At 46.5% G+C, this 19,515-nt stretch overlaps 1 protein-coding gene and 1 pseudogene across 1 annotated transcript in view; one reads left to right on the forward strand and one right to left on the reverse strand.

The window, feature by feature from the left end:
• The first annotated feature begins 4,112 nt into the window (after positions 1-4,112).
• Positions 4,113-4,219, forward strand: LOC143928549 (U2 spliceosomal RNA; annotated as a pseudogene).
• Positions 4,220-5,579: 1,360 nt separating this feature from the next.
• Positions 5,580-19,515, reverse strand: part of MRPL48 (mitochondrial ribosomal protein L48) — a 34,013-nt gene continuing 20,077 nt past the window's right edge. Inside the window, exons 7-8 of the mRNA XM_077451214.1 lie at positions 14,303-14,393; positions 5,580-5,854 (exon numbers count right to left, since the gene is read on the reverse strand). Coding sequence (XP_077307340.1) covers positions 5,777-5,854; positions 14,303-14,393 — 169 coding nt within the window. The 3' untranslated portion in view covers positions 5,580-5,776. The remainder of the gene's footprint in view (positions 5,855-14,302; positions 14,394-19,515) is intronic.

A 19,515-nucleotide genomic window follows, 5' to 3' on the forward strand; every position in this document is an offset into this window, starting at 1 on the left:
TCATGTTGGTGGCTGTCAGAGTCTTGCTATGCCTCATGGGACTTGTAGTTCTGCAAGAGCTGGAGGTCTGCTAATTGCATATCTATGAAATAGAGGCAGAGTGTAGCGCTGCTTTAAAACTGAACTTTGAGCAGAACTTTTATCTCATACTCTCCCTGAAAAGATAATTTCCGACCTTTAATCAATATGTTTTTTTTTTTTTGTTTTTCAATTCAGCCACCCTCCTACTGATAAAAACCCAACCTGAATTCTGAAGAATAAGGGTTCATGTGTCTTTATTATCGTTTTGTAAGACCAGTGGGCGTTATGCCTGCAACTTCCCCTGGCCACTGGTCTTGCAATATCCCCTGTGTATTTCCCTGTATAGCAAGCTGCAATGTAACTTAGTCACTGCTTGTTGTGGCGTGAGGGACCGGGCAGCTCAGACTCCTGATCTGATCAACCACTGGCATAGCAATGTTTGATTGACAGGGCCAGGAGACTGCCGGTCTGTCCCAAATACCATTACCGCACACTTTGACTGACAGGCCTGGTCTGTCCTGCCCACCATTACTACAGATGAAAAAAAAACTAAAGGTAAAAAGGTGGTGGAGCTACTAAACATCACATATATAGTGAATTAACATAGTAAAAAACTTATATATATATATATATATATATATATATAATCTACACACACACACACACTCATACAGTGGGGACAGAAAGTATTCAGACCCCCTTAAATTTTTCACTCTTTGTTATATTGCAGCCATTTGATAAAATCATTTAATTTCATTTTTTTCCCTCACAGCACCCCATACTGACAGAAAAACACAGAATTGTTCACATTTTTGCATATTTACTAAAAAAGAAAAACTGAAATATCACATGGTCCTCAGTATTCAGACCCTTTGCTCAGTATTTAGTAGAAGAACTCTTTTGATCTAATACAGCCACGAGTCTTTTGGGGAAAGAGTTTTTCACACCTGGATTTGGGGATCCTCTGCCATTCCTCCTTGCAGATCCTCTCCAGTTCTGTCAGGCTGGATGGTAAACATTGGTGGACGGCCATTTTTAGGTCTCCCCAGAGATGCTCAATTGGGTTTAAGTCAGGGCTCTGGCTGGGCCATTTAAGAACAGTCACTGAGTTGTTGTGAAGCCACTCCTTCGTTATTTTAGCTGTGTGCTTAGGCTCATTGTCTTGTTGGAAGGTAAACCTTCGGCCCAGTCTGAGGTCCTGAGCACTCTGGAGAAGGTTTTCCTCCAGGATATCCCTGTACTTGGCCGCATTCATCTTTTTCTCAATTGCAACCAGTCGTCCTGTCCCTGCAGATGAAAAACACCCCCACAGCATGATGCTGCCACCACCATGCTTCACTATTGGGACTGTATTGGACAGGTGATGAGCAGTGCCTGGTTTTCTCCAAACATACTGCTTAGAATTAAGGCCAAAAAGTTCTATCTTGGTCTCATCAGACCAGAGAATCTTATTTCTCACCATCTTGGAGTCCTTCAGGTGTTTTTTTTTTTTTTTAGAAAACTCCATGCAGCCTTTCATGTGTCTTGCACCAGGGAGAGGCTTCCATTGGGCCACTCTGCCATAAAGCCCCAACTGGTGGAGGGCTGCAGTGATGGTTGACTTTCTACAACTTTCTCCCATCTCCCGACTGCATCTCAGGAGCTCAGCCACAGTGATCTTTGGGTTCTTCTTTACCTCTCTCTAACCAAGAGATGGGCTGGGGCGCGTTCGTACAGCCCACGTGCAGAGCCCGCCAGGAAGTCAACACAGTGTTGCGCTAATCATAGGCAGTGAGATATTTCCCGATCTCTGCAACCGCACATCGGGAAAATGTCTCACTGCTTGTGATTAGCACAGCGCTGTGGCGACTTCCAGGCGGGCTCTGCACGTGGGCTGTACGATCACGCCCGAGCCCACCCTTACTAACCAAGGCTCTTCCCCGATAGCTCAGTTTGGCCAGACGGACAGCTCTAGGAAAGGTTCTGCTCATCCCAAATGTCTTCCATTTAAGGATTATGGAGGCCAGTGTGCTCTTAGGAACTTTTTTTTTTGTAACCTTGGCCAGATTTTTCCTTTCCACAATTCTGGCTCTGAGCTCTTTAGGCAGTTCCTTTGACCTCATGATTCTCATTTGCTCTGACATGCACTGTGAGCTGTAAGGTCTTATATAGACAGGTGTGTGGCGTTCCTAATCAATTCCAATCAGTATAATCAAACACAGCTAGACTCAAATGAAGGTGTAGAACAGAGGTCTCAAACTGGTGGCCCTCCAGCTATTAAACTACAAGTCCCATGAGGCATTGCAAGGCTAACAGTTAAGAGCAAGACTCCCAAAGGCAATGGCCTGATGGGACTTGTAGTTTCGCAACATCTGGAGGGCCACCAGTTAAATATGAGTGTCACAGCAAAGGGTCTGAATACTTAGGACTAAGGCTGAGCTCAGGTGTGTTAGCATGCTCCACGTGCAGAGCCTGCCAGGAAGTCGGCGCTGCGCTAATCATAGGCAGTGAGACAGTGCCCAATCTCTGCTCCTGCGCATCGGGGCAATGTCTCACTGCCTGTGATTAGCGCAGCACCAACTTCCTGACGGGCTCTGCACGTGGTCCATGCGAACACACCTGAGCTCATCCCTACTTAGGACCATGTGATATTTCAGTTTTTCTTTTTTAATAAATCTGCAAAAATGTCAATAATTCTGTGTTTTTCTGTCAATATGGGGTGCTGTGTGTACATTCATGAGGGGGAAAAAAAAAATGAACTTAAATGATTTTAGAAAATGGCTGCAATATAACACAGAGTGAAAAATGTAAGAGGGTCTGAATACTTTCTGGTGCTGGTGTGGGTGGGTGTGTGTACACCATGTGGATAATCATTTGGAAACTAATAAAGTCTAATGTGACAAACCCAAAAACGAAATAAATAATTCCTTTGAATTTGATGCATCTTCAAAAAAAAAAAAGAAGCTTCAACAGGCGTGCACACGGAGGTAGATGGCAACTTACCAAAGGTGTTTTGACCTACCATTAAAAGTGGATAAAGTATGCTTTATTTGAATAAACCAGATGGATCCTGGGTTTACACCTTTCCATTTTGAGAATCCCTCCAGCAAAAGCTGGGGATATTGGAACAGATTCCACCAGGGACACAAAGAAGAACGTTATGGTGTAGTACGTTTTATTTAAAAGCTCGTATAAAAAGTTGCACTCACATGTGACTGTGCCAATCCCAGCACTAAGGTGTCTACAGCATGTGCGGATAGGGTATAGCAGGCTCGTGCCAGTGTGCGATCCACGCCATCTACCTCATAAGTACTCGTGGTGAAGCATTTTTATTTTTTTCTGAAGATGCATCAAACTAGAAAGAATTTTTTTTTTTTTTATGTTTTATTTGTCACCTTGGACTTTTAGTTTGCAAATGGTATATGTAATATATTTATTAGAAAAAAAAAAAAAAACACATACACATATTGATTTTATATATATATATATATATATATATAATCATTTTCTACTATGTTAATTTACTATATGTGATGTTTAGTAGCACCAACACCTTTTACCTTTAGTTGATTTTCATGTTGGAGTGTCTGTTTTCACTCGTTTTAAAAGGGGGCAGCAACACGATTTTAAAAAGCCGGAGGTCCGCCCACCTCTGCAAATATTAAAAGCCAGCAGCTGCTGAATTTTAATAAATTGGATACTTACCTGTCCTGGGGTCCAGAGATGTCGGCAGCGCAGCTGAGGTTTCCATCAGCTGTCAGGTGCTGCCGCTTCCATTGCGAGTAAGGGAACCCGGCAGTGTAGCCCAGTGATGCCAAACCTTGGCACCCCAGATGTTTTGGAACTACATTTCCCATGATGCTCAACTACACTGCAGAGCGCATGAGCATCATGGGAAATGTAGTTCCAAAACATCTGGGGTGCCAAGGTTCGCCATCACTGGTGTAGCCTTACGGCTTTACACCGGGAACCCTACTGCGCATGCGCGAGGCTCCGCTCCTCTCTCCTACTGGCCCGGTGGCTGGAAAGGAGGAGGGAGTCCGAGTGGTAACGCAAATATCCACGGCTGAGGCTCCTGGAAGTTGGGACAGGTATCCTATTACCTATTACAAAAGGCTTCTCGGCCTTTTGGCTAAGATCTAGTGTAGTATCTGTTCTCATCAGTTGCCAAAGGAGGCGCTGTTCCATCCCTATAGAGAAGGTTTGGCCAGCACTCTCCAATGGCGTAATTAGCACTTGGAAGGACGGTTTCGGTAGGGGCCACGTCGTGCCGCCCAACAGTAAACTGGGGGCCGATGCATGAACGAGTCTGAGTAGTCTGGAAGGGTGCTCCTGGTGAGGATGGGTGCTGCTATTGGTCTGACCCAGAGGGTCGAGTACCTGGCCTGGATTGGGGTAATTCTAGCCCCAGACAGTCTTTCGGGAGGGAACACTGGCTCCACTTTGATGGGTGGGGAGGAGCGGTTTAGTACTTCCCAAATGTAATTAGGTAGGAGAGATGGGATAGACGGTGGAGCCTGATGGCAAAGGGCTCTCACCAAGCTTCCTGATCTTCACGCCTTCCTGCCTGGGGTGGGGGCTGCTGTGGTCTGGACCGTTGGTCAGGGCGGTCTTGAAAGCCTTTGGAGGATGTGCCCCTGGAATGGCAGTCCAGGGGTGCCTAAATATCACCGTGAGGCTCACGTTGATTTTGGGCACCACAGCACGCTTTTTTTTTTTTTTAGCACCTGCCTCTTGGGCTGGGCCCAGAGGAATTTTTGATTCCTGGCCGGAGGGCCTGGTCATTGTTTCACACAATGACCACTTTCACTCTCCTCTCCACTATGCCTTCCCCACTTTATTTTCTTGTGTGTCACATCTTGTTTTGTCACTATGCATGTTTGCTGGGTTGGAGTAGGGTCACAGGTCCCAGGGCCTGTCCTGAAAGTCTGGGGAGGGGGTGGACATGGCCTTCTGGCTTAGTTTGCCCTCTCTTAGGGTTGGGGGTCTCCCTTCGGGGGGGAGCCTCACCTGATATTTGGGTGGGTCTGTTTCGGCAGACCTTCCAAAGAACGGTTTCGGCCAGAAAGACCAAATTTTAAGTGTCCTTGTCCCTGTCTGGAGCCTAACACCCCGGGGGATTCAGGACAAGGCCCTCTGATTTTAGAGGGCTTGTGTAGCCATCTGCGCTTTTTTTGTGTCACTCTTTATGTGTGTGCACATTATTTATGCACCGGGTGAAGTTTGAGTGCGTTTTGCACGCCACAGGCTTTCAATAAAAATTCCCAAATGATCGGGTATAGTAGCGGATTCTAATTCAAAGAGATGACAGACTCTTTTTTCAATCAATAGAAATAACACAGAAACTAGGTTGCTTTAAAAAAAAAAAAATAATTAAAAATAAACACGTTAGCCATGTACAGTATATAGGGACAGAAAGTGTGGGTAAAAATGTGTAACCAGGCTGGAGCTCAGCTTTAAATTTTAAGTGTTATGGCGAGGTGTTGTGGCTCATATTCTAGCTAAACAGATCAACTTCTTTTGAGTTATTAAATTTTATTTTGAAATATTACAAGTATTGTATATATATAAAAAAAAAAAAAAAAAAAAAAAAAAAAAAAAAAATACTGTCATCCATAATCCCATCCTATAGCAGCCCTGACCAGAGCCTAACATCGCACACATTGGTATTGGTGTGGACCAATTTCTCCATTTCACAGCTGTGCAGCAGAATTTCCGTTGCTCGGTGTATCCAGAGAGGTTCCTTGGTGGTTCTAGGATTCTCCAGTCATATGCATTAGTGGGTAATGGCAGCTTTCATCTTTTCCACATCTGGTCGAACTTTGAATCTTTTCAGGTAATCTTCCGCTGTATGCTGCAGAGATACAATAAAATGTCTGAGATATAGAAAAAAGTAAAGTAAAAAACAGGATTTTTAAAAACAGCTTACCTGTAAAATCCTTTTCTTTGAAGTACATCAGTGGACACAGAGCCATAGTAGTTACTATGTGGTTATAGGCCACCTTCAGGTAATGGACACTGGCACACCCTAAATTAAAAAAAGTGTACTCCCTATATAACCCCTCCCACTACTAGGAGTACCTCAGTTTTGTAGCAAAGCAATACACGTGTATACCAAAGAAGGGAGGGACCTCTGTGTCCCCTGATGTACTTCAAAGAAAAGGTTTCTACAGGTAAGCCGTTTTTAAAAATCCTGTTTTCTTTTCATACATCAAGGGACACAGAGCCATAGTAGTTACTATATGGGATGTCCCATAGCAATGTCAACTGAAGGGGAGGGAGACACAACAATAGTAGGGCACCAAGGGACTAGAGGACTCATAATGCAGCCTGCAGTACACTGCGCCCAAAGGCGAAATCCTCATGATCTTTTACATCTACTTGATAGAATCTAGTAAAGACAAAGTTGCGGCCTTGCAGATCTGAGTCATGGAGGCTTGGTGATGCACTGCCCAAGAAGCACTAACAGTGCTTTAAAAAAAATGGAAAAAAAAAATAAATAAAAAAGGAGGAATTCTCTTTTTTTTAAGCCAAAAGGTTGAACAATCACTTGACGAATCCACCATCCATTGCAGATTCTGGTGCTGCCTGTCCTCTTTTTTTAGGACCATCAGGCAACACAAGCAAAAGAACATCTGTTTTTATGCATCAGAGCGGTCACCTTTAAATGCACCTTGACCGCTCTTACCACATCAAGAGAATGTAGTGACCTTTCTTTCAGAGAATGAAGTTCTGAAAAAAAAATAAAAATGAAGGCAGAACAATATCTTTAATATGAAAAAACCTGACACTACCTTCGGAAGGAAATTAGGATGAGGCCGCAATACAACCTTATCCTTAAGAATAATCCAATGTTCCTGCCCTCATGCGTTTTAGCTGCTTGTGTTCAGCAACAATGTGCACAGAACCGTGTATAGCATCTGCCTATATAGGTCAAACCGCCGTAGGCATCTCAGCAATTGTGCGTTTGGCTAGTTTATAAGCAAGCACCTGTATGAGGACCTTGTGCAAGTTCTATAAAAAAGGAACTCACAAGCAATTATTGCAAGCATAAAGCTGCCAGAATTCTGGGCCTGCTGAGCAGGACACCTAGAACATCTGATAAACTGGCCTCACAACGATTAACCACTTTTAGACCGGACCATTTTGCTGACTTAAGACCAGACCACTTTTTGCAATTTGGCACAGCGTCGCTTTAACTGACAATTGTGCGGTCGTGCGACCTGGTTTCCAAACAAAATTGACGTCCTTTTTTTCCCCCCCAGAAATAGAGCTTTCTTTTGGTGGTGTTTAATCACCTCTGCAGTTTTTATTTTTTGCGCTATAAACAAAAATAGAGTGACAATTTTGAAAAAATAAAAAACACATTTTCTACTTTTTGCTATAATAAATACCCCCCCCCCCCAAAAAAATTATATCCATCCATCTATCTATATATACATATATACACACACATACATATACACAGGGCTCGACAAACCCCAGGCGCCAGGTCGCCAATGCGACCAGAAATCGCGACCTGGCGCCTAAGCTGCCACCAGCCCACTCACTATCGATGCCCCAGACATGCAGCAGCATTAACACTGACTGCCGTCCTCCTCCCTCCTCCACACTCTGCAGCACCGCGCTGTGTGTGAAACTGACACGCAATGGAGAGAGGAGGATCTGTCAGCCTGATGTCGGGGTGGGCGGGACCCGGCCGGGGTGGGCGGGACCCGGGACCCAGCAATCTATCAAACACCAGCCAATGGGATCTGGGCGGGCCGCTACGTGTATGTGGCCCGCCCCTTTTCTTAAGAAGCCCAATCGTTGGCTGGTGTTTGATAGCTGCTGTGTCCCGCCCACCCCGGCCGGGTCCCGCCCACCCCGACAGGCTGAAATCTGACATATCCACCTCTCTGTTACTTGTCAGTTTCACACCCCGGCAGGGTCCCGCCAGCTCCTCTGTTACATTTCAGTAACAGAGTGCTCTGTGTGAAACCTGCCAGTGCCAATCAGTGCCACCTGTCACCAATCAGTGCCAACCAGTGCCACCTCCAATCAATACCACCTGCAACCAACCAGTGCCACCTGCCAGCGCCAACCAGTGCCACCTGCCACCACCAACCAGTGCCACCTGCCACCACCAACCAGTGCCACCTGCCACCAACCAGTGCCACCGCCAATCAATACCACCTGCCACCACCAACCAGTGCCACCTGCCACCAACCAGTGCCACCGCCAATCAGTGCCACCTGCCACCGCCAATCAGTGCCAGTGCCAACCAGTGGCACCTCCCAGTGCCACCACCAACCAGTGGCACCTGCCAGTGCCACCACCAATCAGTGCCACCTGCCAGCGGCAACCAGTGCCATCTGCCACCGCCAATCAGTGCCACCTGCCACCACAAATCAGTGCCACCTGCTAGTGCCAACCAGTGCCACCGCCAATCAATACCACCTGCAACCACCACCCAGTGCCACCTGCCACCACCCAGTGCCACCTGCCAGTGCCGAGTGCCACCGCCAATCAGTGCCACCTGCCACCGCCAACCAGTGCCACCTGCCACCGCCTACCAATGCCACCACCAACCAGTGCCACCTGCCACCGCCAATCAGTGCCACCGCCAACCAGTGCCATCTGCCAGTGACAACTAGTGCCATCGCCAACCAGGGCCACCTGCCATCACCAACCAGGGCCACCTGCCAGTTCCAAACCAGTGTCACCTGCCAGTTCCAAACCAGTGTCACCTGCCAGTTCCAAACCAGTGTCACCTGTTGGTGCCATCTGGCAGTTCCACGTGCCTTCCAGTGGCAACCAGTGCCACCTGGCAGTGCCAGCCAGTTCCATCTGTTGCCAGCCTTACTCTTTCTGGTCAGCCCATACCCCTGATGTAACAGCTTTTCAATGGAGTTATTGACTGGGTGCTCCATTGTGAGTTAGGGATAGGGGGTGAAAATGAGTGGCCTTACCCTGGGAGCTGAAAAAAAAAAACTGGCTCCTAACTTTTTTAACTGGCTCCTAAATTCAAAGCAAATCTGTCAACCCCTGCATATACACACACACACACACACACACACACACACACACACACACTTTTTTTTCCCCTCAGTTTAGGCCGATACCTATTCTTCTACATATTTTTGGTAAAAAAAATAAAAATAAAAATCGAAATAAGCGATTGATTGGTTTGCGCAAAATTTATAGCGTTTACAAAATAGGGGATAGTTTTATGGCATTTTTATTAATTTTTTTTTTTTACTAGTAATGGCGGCGATCAGCGATTTTTATTGTGACTGCGACATTATGGCGGACACATCGGACATTTTTGGGACCATTGTCATTTATACAGCAATCAGTGCTATACAAATGCCCCGATTCCTGTGTAAATGACACTGGCAGTGAAGGGGTTAACCAGGGGGTGGCAGTGTAGGAGTTAAGTGTTCCTAGGGGCATGTTACTAACTGTGGGGGGCTGGGCTGTATGTTAGTGAACACTGATCTATGCTCCAATCACATGGAGCAGAGATCAGTGCCACTTGTTGCTAGGCAGAACGGGGAGATGCCGTTTACATCGGGGTGAGACGATCGCGGGTATCCCCGCGGCGACCGAGTCCGCAGGACCCACGACCGGATTCAGGGGGGTCCCGGCGTGCACACGATGGCAGGGCGGCAAATACAAATGGACATACCTGTAGGCCAATTTGCCTGCCCGTGCCATTCTGTCGACGTACATCGGCGTGCGCAGATCGGGAAGCGGTTAAGCAATTGGCGTCAGCAGGCTGCTCAATCTGCCAGAGAAAAAAAAAGTTTTTTTTTTCCTCATCTGTAAAGATGAGTAAGCTTACCAGAACTAGAGGGAGGACTCCTTTAGCTCCATTTCTGGGGGTGTTTTGACCCCCCTTCTGACCGTAGCCCGATGCACAAAGCAGAGGCACCATCAGAAGATACAGCATGGTTTTCTGTGGTAAACCAACAGACCCAATCTTGACCCTTCACGGTGGGCTCTGTTAAACCTTCAAGAGCTGGGGATCCAAAAAGGAAAACCCACAGTCCTGGGCCTGTAATAGCAAAACTTTATGGCCTTAATACCAAAAAGTACTGGATCCCAGGGTCCAGCTTCCCAAAGGAGGGCGTTCACAGGCAAAAACCTTGTTTCTTTGGATACGAGGCCTGGGTACCATTCAATATGGGCAAGATTAGACACTCTGAATGGATCCGTCTGCATAGCTAGCCACAACAAGGATTGCTCCAATGGAGCACAGCACATCTTTACTCGTGACCAACACCTTAGACACTGGCGAAAAAACTGAGGACTCCCAATAGTGGGAGGGGTTATATAGGGAGTGCACTTTTTAATTTAGGGAACGCCAGTGTCCATTACCTGAAGGTGGCCCTATAACCCACATAGTAACTATTATGGCTCTGTGTCCCCTGATGTATGAAAAGAAAGGTCTATTAAAAGGGGATCTTTACTGTCACTTTGACCATTCAAGGTGACCCGTTCTCTTGTAAGAACTAGACCCCCCATTTATCAGAGGTTAACGCCTTCTTTCCTGTCAGGTGGCAACCATCGGAGCCTGCAATTGGCTGATCAGGCCCAAGCACCGCACCTCGTGGGGGGTGGGGGGGCTGCGGGGAGGAGCTCACAAGCTGCTTAAAACGGGATTCCACCCTAAAGTGGAACCTCCGCTGATCGGAACACCCCCCTCCGGTGTCACAATTGACACCTTTCAGGGGGGAGGGGGGTGGAGATACCTGTCAAAGACAGGTATTTTCACCCACTTCCAGGCATAGACTCCCACGGGAGTCTACGCCATTTCCTGCCCTGCCGCACTGTCTGCTGGGACACACACGGGTCCCAGTGACAGCGCGGAGATTTCCTATTGCGCGGCGCGGGTCTCGCATGCGCAGTAGGGAACCGGGAAGTGAAGCCGATTCGCTTTACTTCCTGATTCCCTCACCTCAAATGGCGGCGGCAGCAGCCGACCGAGCGGTCGATCGGCCTCGGCATCGCTGGACCCCGGGACAGGTGAGTGTCCATTTATTAAAAGTCAGCAGCTGTAGTATTTATAGCTGCTGGCTTTTAATATTTTTTTTTTGGGCGGAATCCCTCTTTAAAGCCCAGAAGCACCAAGGGCTGTGTGCCCAACTGGCTATAGCAGTGGGAGGAGGTTTTGTTTCTTCAAGAGAACCTGTCACTTTTCAACTTATCCCAGACACAGCATTGCTTTCTAAGAAAAGTGAATCACTGTGAAGTAGACGCCCTCCAGAGCTGGTTCTGGTCATCTCAGTAGATTGCTTTAAAAAAGGCCTGGATTCTTTCCAAAATGTACATAATATAACTGGGTAAAAATTGATCCAGGGAATATCCGATTGCCTCTCGGGGGATCAGGAAGGATCCAACCCCCCCCCCCCCCCCCGCTATAGCAAATTGGCTCATGCTTTGCTAGGGTTTTCCCCCCTTCCTCTGGATCTACTGTGGGTAATAGGATTGTATGATTTATTTTTATTTTTTATTGGTTGAACTGGATGGACTTGTGTCATTTTTCAACCTGACCAACTATAGATGTATCAGCATGATATTCCCAGCTCCTGCACATGATGTGCAAAAATGCACAGCATACTAAAAAGACATTGGTCGGGCACTGATGATGTAAATCCTGCGACTGTGCACAGGACATAAATCATCCCGACACTCAGCTCTAATCAGCAGGTAGGCAGAACAAAACTCTGGATAGCCGCACACTAGAAAAAGACTTGAAATCCCCTGTTTTATTGAAACACGTCAGTATTTTGTAACCCCCCCCCCCCCTTTTTCTTTTTGCTGTGGATTACTTGATGTGACCTACAATTTTCAATAAAACATGGGGTTTCAAGTATTTTTCCAGTGTGCGGCTATCCAGAGTTTTGTGTGGTGTGTATCAGCCAGCACCTGGGGCTCATTGATAGGAGGAAGTGCTTTTTCCCTGGAGGGCTATCTTGAAGCAGTGGTTTTTCTTACTCAGCTCTAATCATTGTACACTGAGGTGGTATGACGAGCAGTGAGTTTCCAAGTTCAAAAAAAATAAAAATAAACAAACACAAAAAACAAAACAAGAAAAAAAAACTTTCAGCCATAAAAAAAAAACTTTTCCGGTTAACAATGTGTTTGTCAACCTATAAAGAAAAAAAAATGGATCCTGTTCCTTTAAAGCAGGGGATATGCAATTAGCGGACCTCCAGCTGTTGCAGAACTACAAGTCCCATGAGGCCTAGCAAAACTGACAGCCACAAGCATGACACCCAGAGGCAGAGGCATGATGGGACTTGTAATTTTGCAACAGCTGGAGGTCTAATCGCATATCCCTGCTTTAAACCATGAAAAACAGCACAATGCGTGTGCCGTGTCATTTGGCCCCTTCTATCATCTAAGATATCTTGCTGATCCTGCCTGGTTCTGCCCTCCCCCCCGTAAACGGACCACGATTTATCATGGCCCCGACACCGTGGTCAGTTTACATGCCTTAATCATCCGCAGCCCTCCCCTGTCTCCTCTGTCCCCCCCACCCCCCCTCCTTGCCTGTCAGCTCCTCCTGCTCCCTACCCCCCCCCCCCCCCCCCTGCTGCTATCATAACTCTGTGTTCTTTTTACAATCCCCTCTGTATAGTATTAAATAGTAAATAATGTCCCCAGTGTATATATATATATTTTTTAAAGAAGCTGCTGTATACCTTATTTTATAGCGCCGATTGCGTGACCAGCCACCTCTTTCCTTCTCTGCTCCTCCTGGCTAATGTCAGTTGGGAAATTCTCACCCCCATCTGCTATAGCTGTCAGATCGAGAGAGTTGGCCGGTCATGCGAGTGCCGAGTAGTGCTATAAAATAAGGTATATAGCGGCTTCTTTTAAGAAAAAAAACCAAAACACATACACTGGGGATACAGGGTACCCATATCATGTGCAGTCACTTTGCCCTGCTGACCACCCTCCGGCCTGCTGGTTTGTCTCTGGGACTCTTATGGGAAGACTACCCATTCTGTAGCTAAACTGGCCCTAGGCAGAATTTACACTAGTGCGGTTACCAGCATTTTACTGCTCTGTAAAAAACGCCAGTCACTGCTAAAACTCAAGAGAAAACAATTATATTTTCTCTGTGTCCTTTTCACACTGAAAACGCAGCATGGAGCTGTGCTGCTGTGATCTCTGATCAAATGCAGACATGCTGGATTTTATCAAAGTGCATTATTATTATTATTATTATTATTATACAGGGTTTATATAGCGCCAAGAGTTTGTGCAGTGCTTCACAACGCGAGGGCAGACAGTACAGCTACAATACAATTCAATACAGGAGGAATCAGAGGGCCCTGCTTGTTAGAACTTACAGTCTAGGAGGGAGGGAATTGGACAGGATTGCATGTCACTGTACATCAGTGCAGCGCATCGCATCGCGCTGCTGCTCAGCAATATGAATGGAGTGTCACTTTTATACACTTCAATAAAAATGTATTTAGAAAATGTTTTTATTTTTTTAAATGTGCCGAATCGCATGCCAAACCTCCCACCAGCTAACTGAATCAGACAGCTGCTGGAACAGGTAAACCATTGCAGTTCAACTGTACAGCATCTGTCCGTTTAGTGCAGGGGTTGGCAACTGTGGCCCTCAAGCCCTGGAGGGCCGCAGTTGCCAACCCTTGGGAGTAGCACGAGTGGGCTCTTAATCAGCCGAATGCTAACTAGACATGTTGTAGTGGTGGGGAAGGGGGAGAAAGTCTTGGAAACCAGCGAGTCAGTCTGTAGTGGACTTGTGGCCGCAAAACTAAAAAACAGAGCCTGGCTTTAAACTTCTTGTGGGATAGGCAGGACTGAGGCAATCTTCGGCCCTTTAAATAAATAGAGAGGAAGTGCAAGTCTTGGGAGTTCGGAAGTGCTTGGCATGTCATACTTGGATGACTATCCTCAACTGCAGGGTCAGAGGTCACCTACGCCAAGGCAAAAAACATCCATTTCAGCCCTCGCAATAATAGTTGGATATAAAGAGAGAACCTATCACAGCCCAACCAACGAACTACCACCTGCCTTCAACTTCTCCAGCTCCTGTTACTGTCAGCTACCATAGAATTCGTCAACTGTGGGGCCGCGGCGTGGCTCCAAAAAGTAGAGGAATTCAGTTCCACGGTTGCAGTTTGCACCCAGGAATGGCAGCAGGAGCAAAGCAAACTAAAAAAAGGGTAGGTGTCTGCAAGCTGCATGCAGGGGCTGCTCTTACTTCATTACTGGTAGAAATCATAACCATTCCATATGTTTAATAACATTCATTATCTGAGATCAGTTCTCTTACCTGCTTGACCTGAAGATGGACCCCTTCTGGCTGATTCATCATGAGGGTCTCCAGGATAATAGGGGCCAGTGTAGCTTTGAGGCCACTTACCTAAGAAAAGATCACCATGAATAGCCGGCACCATCAACACTTTACACATCAAACATATTTCCCTGTAAAAACCTCCCTCGTGTAGACATCCAAAAGCCCCGAGACTGCTGCTGGGTGCTGCCATGTGGATGTGATGTCAGCAGATACAGAGCTGTCACTCAGGCGACACTGGGCAGCACAGTGGTGTAGTGGTTAGCACTCTCGCCTAGCAGTAAGAAGGGTCGCTGGTTCAAATCCCAACCAAGACACTACCTGTCTGGAGTTTGCATGTTCTCCCTGTGCCTGTGTGGGTTTCCTCCGGGTACTCCGCTTTCCTCCCACAATCCAAAGACATGCAGGTAGGTTAATTGGCTTCTGTCCAAAAATTGGCCGTAGTATATGAATGGGGACCTTAGATTGTGGGCTCCTTGAGGGTAGGGACCGATGTGAGTGTGCAATGTACAGGGACAATTGTAGACACTCACTCAGGTTGGACTGGATGGACTTGTCTCTTTATTCAACCTTACTATGTAGCTATGGTATTGCTCTTCACACCTTCCCTGGCAGCTATATAAAAGGTTAGGGGAAGGAGCTGGAACACTACAGACAATAATTTGACACTTCCAGAAGAGAATAGGGTTATAACATGCTAGGAGGGAGGGAGGGGGGCTGTGCTAGAGAATTGACTTGCTGCAGTATTCCAATTTTCCTAGCAAGCTCAGGGGCACACTGCAAGTGAAAAAGAAAGACAGCGCAGGCTTAAAATGCTAGGACAGGGTAAATAGACGTCCTCCCATTCTGGCACGACCTGTGATCGCAGAGTTCTCGGGACTCGGCCGATCACAGAGTGGGTAAAGGGCCAATCACAGCAGACTATTTACCAAGAGATCAGCTGTCAGCCAACGACAGCGGATCACGGAAGTGAACAGAAGCCGGACATTCCCCAGGCTTTGTTGTTATCCGATTTAGCCTTCCAATGCCGCTTACTGCTATAGCCAGCTATAGATGAGGGGCGGTGGCGAGTTTTTTTCATATTGTATTTGTATAGGTCCAGCAATGCACCAGCACCTTTGCAGCCATTGTGCTACACGCTGGGCATTTGGTGTGCTGCATGTACCTTTAAGGGGTGGCTCCCCCTCAGTCCACCTGCCCTCATCTATCCATTAGAATGCATGTGCCTCCACTGTGGGGACACTCGTACTTTAGTGTTAGGACCACAGATACCAGGGTGCAGTGACGGGGCTCTGTGGCTTACGCATGCGTTTGCAAATGCGTCCGGACTAACCCCCTTTTTTTAAACGTACTGTTAGACAGGTTAATTTGGATGTCTGCGAGCTGGTGGTAAGTAGGCTTGGGTTTTTCCTGGGCATTGCCCAGGCTTTGTTGTTATCTGATTTAGCCTTCCAATGCCGCTTACTGCTATAGCCACTTATAGATGAGGGCGGTGGTGAGTTTTTTCATAGTGAACAGAAGCCGTTTATTGGCTTTTTTCCCCCCTCACGCTGTCAGTGTGAAGAAAAGAGGAAAGCTGTTAACGGTCTTCTGTTAGAGGGACATCGTTCCCATGCGGTGCACATCAGTGCCACTAATCAGTGCCGCTAATCAGTGCCCACTAGTGCCACAGATCAGTGCTCATCAGTATCACTTATCAGTTCCAGCTACTAGTGCAGCCTCATCAGCGTACATCAGTGAAGAAGGAGAAAATAACATGTTTGCAAAATTTTATAACAAAGTTTGAAAAACTATTCTTTACAATTTTGTTTGTCTTTTTTTTGTTTGTTTCGCAAGAAATAAAAAAGCCTGTGGTGATTAAATACCACCAAAAGAAAGCTTCATCTGTGTGAAAATAAAATGATATAAATGTCATATGGATACAGTGTTACATGACCGCGCACATATCATTCAAAGTCTGAGAGCGCTTAAAGCTAAAAACTTGGCCAGGGCAGAAAGGGGGTAAAAGTGCCCAACAGGCAAGTGAAGTGGTTAAAGTAAAAAACGCTGCAATTACGGGTTTAAAATCTTTTTTTTCATGTGCGGATACCTGCAACTTTTTTTTCAGTCGGTGACAGTCTGTTCAATTTCTTGGCAACCACAAATTGCTTATCAGCTAAACACACGGCAGCAATTCAATGCATTTAGGCATCTAGACGCAGTGAAGGCGACTTGCTGAAGTTCAAACCGAGCATCAGAATGTAGAAGAAAGGGGATTTAAGTGACTTTGAACGTGGCATGGTTGTTGGTGCCAGATGGGCTTGTCTGAGTATTTCAAAAACAGCTGATCTACTGGGATTTTCACGCACAACCATCTCTCAGGTTTACAGAGAATGGTCCAAAAAAGAAAATATCCAGTGAGCGGCAGTTGTGTGGAGGAAAATAATATCTTGTTGATGTCAGAGGAGAATGGCAGACTGGTTTGAGATGATAGAAAGACAACAGTAACTCAAATAACCACTCGTTACATCCAAGGTATGCAGAATGCCATCTCTAAACGCACAACACATCGAACCTTGAAACAGATGGACTACAGCAGCAGAAGACCACACCGGGTGCCACTCCTGTCAGCTAAGAACAGGAAACGGAGGCTACAATTCGCACAGGATCACCAAAATTGGACAATAGAAAACTGGAAAAAAAAATTGGATTTTTATAACAGCTTACCTGTAAAATCCTTTTCTTTGAAGTACATCACGGGACACTGAGCCATAGCAAATACTATGTGAGTTATAGGCCACCTTCAGGTGATGGACACTGGCACACCCTAAACCAGTAAGTTGCCTCCCTATATAACCCCTCCCACTACTGGGAGTATCTCAGTTTTGTAGCAAAGCAATACACGTGTATACCAGAAGAGGGGCAGGACCTCTGTGTCCCGTGATGTACTCCAAAAGAAAAGCTGGTTCGGATAATAAGACTAGACACTACCTTTGGTAGAAAGTTAGGATGAGGACGCAATACTACCTTTATCCTTGTGAATAATCAAATATAACTCTTTACAAGAAAGAGCAGCTAACTCCGATACCCTTCTTGCAGAAGACATGGCTACCAGAAAATGAGTTTCCTTGTCAAAAGGACCAAGAGAATATGCTGTATCGGCTCACAAAGGCTGTTTCTGTAATGCCAACAGAACTAAATTCAAGTTCCGAGGGTTCAGGAGTGCCTTAACCGGAGGATTTAAGCCGCGTTACCCCCTTGAATACGCTACGAACCAAAGAATGCGCAGCAAATGGTTGTTGAAATAATACGATAAGGCCGAAACCTGGCCTTTGATAGTACGCAGGGCCAGCTTTATTTATAACCCCATCTACAGAAACTCAAGGATTCTACCTATGACATACCATATTTAATCTGTGTAGAACATGCATTTTTTTCCCCTTAAAATCAGATCTCCGCTCCGCTGAGGGGAGAGGAGCAAGCGCCGCAGATATCACATAGCGGAGTGTACTCGAATAGGCTCGGCTTCGCTCACAGTCACGTCCAGTCAGCCATTGGACCTGTATTATGTCCATCATAGGGGCAGGACTGCGAGAGGAGCCAAGCTTAGCCGAGTACACTCGGCTTTGTGTATGTCGCCGGTGTTCCGTGTAGAGCTCATGATCAGCTGTTGATGTTCGGAGACTTTCAGCGTCTCCCATGTCCTCCATACTGCACAAGCGCTGCACCTGCGCAGTACAGGGCAGACACTATCCAATGGGGGACATTCTTCGACAGGACACCGGCTCTTGCTCCTCTCCCCTCCCCTCCCCTCAGCGGAGCGGAGATCGGCAGCAATTTTAAATAATCAGCCTGCCTGGGCATGGCTGCAATAGCAATGACACAAGGCCGCAACGACACAAGGCCGCATTGATGGGCATTTAAATGTACGTTTTTTTTCCCCTTAAACTTCCCTCCTAAACTTGGGGTGCGTGTTACACACCGTTAAATACGGCAATTCCTGGGGTGCCAGCCCCTGGATCCACACCAGGAGACATACGCTTTTTAGAATCTATAAGCTGATTCTGGAAGCCAGCTTCCCTGCATTCATCAAGGTAAACAACACTGGACCTGACAGCTCACGCTTCTTCAGAATGTGGGATTCAACAGCCAAACCGTTAAATTTTGCGTTTGTAAGGTAGGATGGAATACCAGACATTGTGAGAGAAGGTCTGGACATGATGGTAGGATCCATAGGTCCCCTACTGCCATCCTTATGATCTCTGCATACCAAGATCATCTGGGCCACAAGAATCACCCATCTCCCTTCCTGCTTGATCCTGCGAAGCAGTTATGGAAGCAGCAGAATAGAAGGGCATGCATAAATCAGTGAGAGCTGATTCCACTGGAACACCAAGGCATCTGTTCCACATGCTAGCAGATCTCTTGTTCTTGACACAAAGTTGTCGATTTTCTTGTTGAACCTGGACACAAACAGATCTACATCTAGGATCCCCCATCTTCGGCATATTGCCAGGAAGATATCTGGGTGATGGGAACATTCTCCTGGGAACAACTGCTGGCGACTCAAGTAGCGCGCCTGACAATTTTCTATTCCCGGAATGAAGACTGCCGATAGCCAAGGTACATTGTTATCTGCCCAAGTTAAGATAGAATTCACCTCTCTCTGGGTCACATCACTTGACGTGCCCCCTTGGCGATTGATATAGGCCACTGCTGTGGAATTGTCGGATTGGATCCTGACAGGACAATTCCGTAACCTCAACATACAGGCCCTCAAGGCAAAAGTGCACTGCCCAGATCTCTAGAATGTTGATGGGCAAGGTCATTTTTGATCTTGACTATTTCCCTTGGAAAGTCGCTTCTTCCCGGACTTCTCCTCAACTCAAAAGGCTGGCATCTGCTGTTACCATCTTCCAGGTAGCTGGTAGGAAAGATTTTCCCTTCTGCAGATTCTAATTATCAACCACCAACTGAGGCTCTGGTGCACCCTGGAAACAGACACACTGGGAAATCTAGAGCTTGAACCTATTTGTTCCAAGCCGATAAAATACTGTTTTGCTGCAGCCTCAAATGAAACTGAACATAAGGAACGACCTCGAATGAAGCCACCATCTTTCCCAACAACCTCGTGCAAAGTCGAATAGAAGGATTCTTCTTTGCTATGAACATCTGAATCAGTTCCTTTATGGCACTGATCTTCGCCTGGGGCA

This window comes from Lithobates pipiens, unplaced genomic scaffold, assembly GCF_037356315.1.
Source record: "Lithobates pipiens isolate NorthernLeopardFrog02 unplaced genomic scaffold, aLitPip1_a1.2 Scaffold_23, whole genome shotgun sequence".
NCBI lineage: Eukaryota > Metazoa > Chordata > Amphibia > Anura > Ranidae > Lithobates > Lithobates pipiens.